Source organism: Polistes canadensis, unplaced genomic scaffold, assembly GCF_001313835.1.
Source record: "Polistes canadensis isolate GaletaPanama2010 unplaced genomic scaffold, ASM131383v1 scaffold_33, whole genome shotgun sequence".
Classification (NCBI taxonomy): domain Eukaryota; kingdom Metazoa; phylum Arthropoda; class Insecta; order Hymenoptera; family Vespidae; genus Polistes; species Polistes canadensis.
The window spans coordinates 744,470-751,001 of record NW_014569580.1 but is presented as its reverse complement, the minus strand read 5'-3'; the positions used below and the strand labels follow the sequence as shown (position 1 = coordinate 751,001).

The 6,532-nt window shown below is 33.5% G+C and overlaps 1 protein-coding gene across 1 annotated transcript; it reads right to left on the bottom strand.

The window, feature by feature from the left end:
* LOC106784325 lies at positions 1 to 6,033 on the bottom strand. Its single transcript, XM_014743733.1, has 5 exons — positions 5,720 to 6,033; positions 4,989 to 5,398; positions 4,803 to 4,904; positions 4,567 to 4,733; positions 1 to 3,698 (listed from the first exon to the last, which is right to left on the bottom strand). Exons 1-5 carry the CDS (start codon positions 5,793 to 5,795, stop codon positions 1,106 to 1,108), a joined length of 3,348 nt encoding a protein of 1,115 aa, XP_014599219.1. The 5' UTR covers positions 5,796 to 6,033; the 3' UTR covers positions 1 to 1,105.
* Positions 6,034 to 6,532: the final 499 nt, after the last annotated feature.

Below are 6,532 nucleotides of genomic sequence, written 5' to 3'. Positions count from 1 at the left end.
TTTTTTTTTTTTTTCTCTCGTAAATATATATATTATAATATTCGATAATATCGATCTAACAGACGTCTTTTTATCGGTCGATGTATTCCGTAAAGACTAATTTATATATGCATATATATATATATTTTGTTTTTCGCTTAAATATACTGCATATTTTATATGTGTATATATATATATATATATATATTTATATAATTGAAACTATATATTTCTCGTCGTATTGACACGCGTTACTAGGATTGTCTTGGCAACTTGCCGTATCTCTTGAAATCACATCGAACGTTTCTTAAATGGAACTGCGACAATAATTATCATATTTTTTTTCTTTTTTTTCTTTTGTTTCATATCTCTCTCTCAACGTCGATATAAATTATCGTGATTTTGGCACACGATCGTTATGATCGATCGAAATTGGAATAAATTGGCGCTTATTATCTATCAATGTAAGTAACGAGATTCACGTTGGCGTCACGTGAGGAAGAGAGCCGTCCTATGTTTTATATATAACAGTAATAATAATAATAATAATAATAATACCATTAATATAATAATGATAATAATAATACTAATAATAATAATAATAGTAATAATAATTATAATTATCTATAATGTCTATATCGATTTGATTATTTTCTATTATTGAAAATAATAATTATTCAATTCAAGCCTATACTCCTTCTTGTGTTTCGCATTCTTGTTTTTTTTTTTTCTTTTTCTTTCGTACAAGTAATTAATCGTACGATTATTTTTATAAAGCGTTAAACAAGAAGCGTACGTTATTCCTTAAAATTCGTTAAACATCTGTCACTCGCATGTATACATAAATACATATATACATACATACAGTCAATGAATAAAATCTTTATGTTAGAACAGTTTCGCGCTTGTACGGAAGAAAGACAAAGGTGTGTTGTATATATATGTATGTGTTGAGTGCGTACATGTACATATATATGTGCTTCTACGCATATACATACATATACATCCTACGTTATCACAAAAGCCGAAGATTAACGAGAACCGAGCGAAAAGGAGCCACCCACCAGAAGGGGAAACCGAAGAATCAAGTTCGTTATAGTAAAGTTAATTGCAACAAGTCGATCGATTACAAAGCCGTTTCCTTTTCGCTAATGATCTTGATACCGTGCTTGGTAAGTATCAGTTTAACAGTCTCGTTATCCCTGACCTTCGGCTTTTCGTTCCAATCGAATGCCCTATCATCGTTATTCTCTTGACCAAGACTCTCAGCTAACGAGTCCAAATTGTCCGTGGAAGAGTCCAAATATCTTACGTTGTCGGCTGATCTTTGAAGAGACTTGCATCTTCTCGAACTATTTCTCGAGGATCTTATGTTGTCCGCGGAACCGGTAGACTTTCCAGATTTCGATCTGAGACATTTGTCGTTTCTTGTCGCGAAAACCTTGGCTAGTTGAAGATTATCTGCCGATGAATAACGTCGTTTGTCTTGCGAGCCAACGATTTGATGATCTTCTACTTTTTTTTTTAACAATGATCCCTTGCGAGTGATCTTTCTCGAGCCGCTAGAAAGTATCGCAAGTTCGTCCTTTGGTACGAAATATTTGTCTTTAGTTTTTAAAGATGAACCACGAGAATATATCGATTTGGACGTTAATTTTTCATTTTCTTTAAGCTCCTTCTCGCTTTCTTGTAATCCTCGATCGTCCACTGATTCGATGCCGCTCATCAAACCGCAATTTTCAATTTCAAAACTATCTTCTTCCAAAGAAACATCCGTCACCGTGGTATTATCTAAAATTTTATAATCCTCCTCCTCTTGTAAAACTCGTTTCTCTTGATAACCTTTTACTAGACGTGGTATTACCATTGGTTCTTTTTCAAATTCCATATTATCCCCTACCTCGCCATATATTTCACAAATTTCGCATAAAGACTCTTCGTTGTTCGTCGTGGATAAAATCGTACGATCCAATACTTCGTTGGAACTTTGTAGATTCAAGGAACTACATATATCGCATTCGGTTGAGTCCTCTAATGAGCTACAATTAGAACGTACCGTATAAAAGATCTCTTGATTTGGACTACTGATCTCTTCTTCCGTTTTCATAGTAAGTTCGTTCATATAATAACACATTAAACAAAATTCCTCTGAAGTCTGAGGATCGAATTCTTCAGCTGTTACTAATGTTTGCGACGTACTGCTGTCTGTCCTCGATGGTTCGCCTGAGTAAACCTCTTGAATCTTTTTTATCGACTCGTAACTCTTTGATTTCTTCGAGAACGTGTCTTTCGAAGTCTTGCCGGTTTTTTTTCTCAATGTCGTCCTAGATTCGTTAGCTTTGATCATCGAATCCAAACTACCTTTTAAAACTGTATCGTATTGTTGCGGGTTCATCGTTGTTTCTTGACTCCTCGTGTCGCTAGTTCCTCTTCTAGAATTAGTTAATTTCAATGATCTCGCTCTTCCTGGCTTTTGTTCGATCAAAGTATCATTAATATGATCTTGATGGTTAGGTGAAATGCATTCGAATTGACGCAGTTGACTGTCCTTTACCTTTCTCGGACTTTTGCGAGAATTCACCACTGATTTCAAATACTTACCATCTATTTCGAGATTCGAATCACGTTTAGACGAACGTTTAGAGGACTGAATCTTTTCTTCGTTTTTGGTATCTTCAACAATTTTCTTACCAATTTTTTCCTTTGCTTCACAAGTTTCTAGATTTTTAATCATTGGATTTTCTATCACAGAGACAGCTTCGATCGTGCTAGCAGCTGGACTCAATTCGACGCTTTGAAGAACGTTATCTTCCTCGCGATCTTTTTTCATATCTATGGCAGTGTCCAAAGAAGTTTCATCAGTGTATTTTTCGGTATTGGGCTCTTCCATTAAACTATTATTTCGTCGATCATATTCTATATCGTTCGAGGTATTTTCTATAACGGTTAATTGTGTAACTTGAATCTCTTTTTTAACGTTCTGATTGGTAGCAACCTCTTCGTTCTCTTTATCACTGTCTATTAATTTACTATAAGTATGATCATCTGTGGAAAGTGTAAAATCGGAAAGTGCACACTCGAATCGTGGATCTATTTCAGACTTTACTATATTCTCTTCCACGGACAATAAACGAACATTGTTATCTTTCCTTACATCCTCAGATTCTAATTTCACATCATCTACTTTCTCTTTATCAATTTCGGTTATTTGCGTCCTATCTATAGTATCGCTAAGTAGTCCTACATTCTCGACATTAACCGAGACATTCTCGAATTTATCAAGTTTCGAGGATGTCTCATCTAGTTTGCTAGGAACCCTTGTGACCCTACTGTCTTCGTTAACTAAACCTACCTCGTCGAGTAACTGCGATTCACCGTTTTCGGTGGCAATGATTTGTTTTGCTTGACCTGGATACGCGGCCTTCGTGCTAGATGTTACGTGCTTGGCATTACCATTCTCAGCGGTGATCGCGTTAATAAATTTTTCGCGAGCCTCTTCGAGACCCATAGGTGGTTGCCTAGAAGCGACGAAGGCCGCGCTCGTTGCGTTCTGCAAGTTCTTACGCAGAACGGTATCGGGAACGTCGATGGTTATAATTTCAACCGGGCTCGGGGATTCCATGGTAACGTCGCTAGGCGACGGCGATAGGAAGGTGCTTTGGTACTTGGGATCAATGGTCAAGTAATCGTTCGCATTGGGCGAGGTCAGGTCCAACTTACTTCATTGTCCAAGAGGATTGGCAGCGTGAAAAACAAGACACCGTATTGTTTTCGTTACAATGTTACTAATTATATCGTTCAATCTGCTTTCTACGAATATCCGCTTCACTGATCGTATTATACAAACAGTTATCGGATTTGTTTTTTTCTTCTTTTTTTTTTTTTATTCTTTTTTTTCGAAGAAAACTTGCAACACCAAGTTTCCATGGCAGTCAGTCAAACGGATATATATAACTATGTGCTGATGTAATATATATGTGAAAAGACTATGAAAAGTATAATGTAAATAAAATTTATTTATGATCGTAGCATATATATATATCGTGGAATTTTTGGAGAATCTAATCTTATTTATACATTGATAAATCATCATGAAAGTAAATTAATGGATTTTTTTTTAAATCTATTACGATGCATTGGCCGTATTTCACATATTCTCTGTGTGCATTATTACAAATTGCTTAATGTTAATGAATCTGTACATTTTTCTAACTCACCGATTATACCGATGATTAATATTTGCTATAAAAATACAGATTTTCTATACAAAATGTGTAAAAATAAATTTACGTTTATAATCCTTCGTAAATAATTCATCTGTGTGATGAATATATATACATATATATTTATCTATCTTTAACAATTTATCTCTGTACAAGTTCACGAGATCCCCTATTTGGCACATAATAAAATTTATAAAATCTTTAAAATTCAACTAAGCTATCTATCGATTTATGGCTGAAATGATTATTCCTATAGAATATCTATCTGAAGTTATTGTCTTGAGAAAATCTATTGTTAAATGAGTTATTGATTAGAGTGCGTCTCTATTAAGTAACATTCGTAACTAAATTACATTAAACTCACATTGTCGTTGTAGAAGACTTAGCGCCATAGATTTCATTTTTGTAGACATAATCAATGACGGAATCCTGAATAAGATATCTTACGCTTTCACCTCTTTTCAATGCTCTTCTTATCTTAGTAGAACTAACTTCATTTGGAATCCATTCTGTTACGATATGAATATTATGCTACAAATAGGAAATTAAGATCAGCTTTAACCCAAAATCCAAATTATTAAATACTTTATTATTTCTTACCATATGTCTTGAAAGAATATCTGAATCATATATAAACTTGTTAGGATTAGAGCCCTCTCTTGTGATGACAACGAGACCATGCTGACCAACTATCGCATCTATCTGTATAAACATAATTTAAATCGCGCGTATGAATACAAATATTCTTTAATAAAATATATATTTAATATAAATAATTAGACTAACATCTTCCTCCATCCACAAATCGCACTTTCCAAAACTTTCTAGAAGATCCGCTCCGCACAACAATTTTATTTGAATTGGTGTCTGATCTTGACTATTTTTAATATTATCTGGTATCCATTCCAAATCCTCTTTTGGTATATGATTTCTAATATCATTTGTATCAAACAAAATTAGATTTAATAAATTTTGATGATGGTGAAGAGAAATTTTAGTTCTTGTCCAGCCATTCTGTCTTGTTTCCCAGGAACTAAGTCGAATCCAATCATTATTCTGTAATGCTAAACGTAGCATGGCACACCTATGCGTAACCGATGCAAGTTCTTTCTTTGCATATGCATCATGAACCGGAGATATAATTCCACCAACCACTATGTGATTACCCATCCGATGTAAATGATCTCTTGCTATTTCTATAAACAAAAAGTCACATAAAATATTTCATTAATATATCCAAAATAATCAAATCATAAATATATAAGATAAATATATTTGAATCAATCAAATGTTATTGAATAATCAAAATATTTATAAAGCATGACATGACACAAAATTACGAGTATAAATAAGTAACGTAACGGATCAATAATGAATTAATTAAAAATATTTGTGTAAAATGTTCTAAGATCCTGTGTTTTCCGTTCTCCAATAAATGCATAAAATATTACGCAATAAGGTAATCATGTATCGAAGGAAAAGAAGAGATATTGATTTTAAACGATATAACTACGTACCAAACATTCGTAAATGCATATTGGTTGGAGGGTTATAACTTCCACAGGACATAAGAATAACACGCTTAGGTGACATTTTGTCTCTCTCTATTAGACAGCATTTACTGACAACTGTTTTATCGTATCTTTTGGTCCTCCTTCTCGAAAAGTCTTGATTTTGAAACACTAAGTAGTACGCAATTCGCGTTATAAAAGTGTAGTAACAAGCATCGTAAAACCGGAGCAAACTCCGCACCGACTGACGTTTCAGCCATATTTGATATCGCGTAACCACCGTAGTCAAACGATCAATTTTTTCCAAAGTCAAGTCAAAACGTGCCATTCAAAGGGATTAAGATATAATATCTCATTAAATAAAACGTCATTTATTATCTTGTATAAATCATATCTGTGATATAATTGAATCATCTTACTTCGATATCAAATAACTTTCAGTCTCTTGTTTAATCGAATGAACGTATCTTGATTTCCTCTGTTTGAATTTGCGTCAACAAGTTGTATCTTATACATTTACTTACTTTTCTCTTCTTTTCTTTCGGTCGATAATATCGGGTTCTTCTGTTTAAAGGTAAACGTAATTAAAATTAAATAACAGAAAGATCTACTCTTTGTTTTCTTTTCGCGAATGATAAAAAAGAGGATTTAAAAAAAATTGTAAATACTATAGAAGAATTTATGCATAGGTTTAAGTCCAGTCATACTCTAATGCATCATTCAACTGTAAATGCAAATCTCAAACTTGTTCTCTTTCTCTTTTTCTCTGTCATGAAAGTTTTCAATTTAGAAGTGCATGATTTACAAACAGATGCAACT

Bases quoted from the DNA above. Each gene is read 5' to 3' on its own strand.
- LOC106784325 (XM_014743733.1), bottom strand. From the start codon at position 5,795: ATGTCACCTAAGCGTGTTATTCTTATGTCCTGTGGAAGTTATAACCCT. The intron at 5,399-5,719 runs GTACGTAGTTAT...TTTTGTTTATAG, and splicing joins TATGCATTTACGAATGTTTG to AAATAGCAAGAGATCATTTA. The intron at 4,905-4,988 runs GTTAGTCTAATT...ATGTTTATACAG, and splicing joins ATTTGTGGATGGAGGAAGAT to ATAGATGCGATAGTTGGTCA.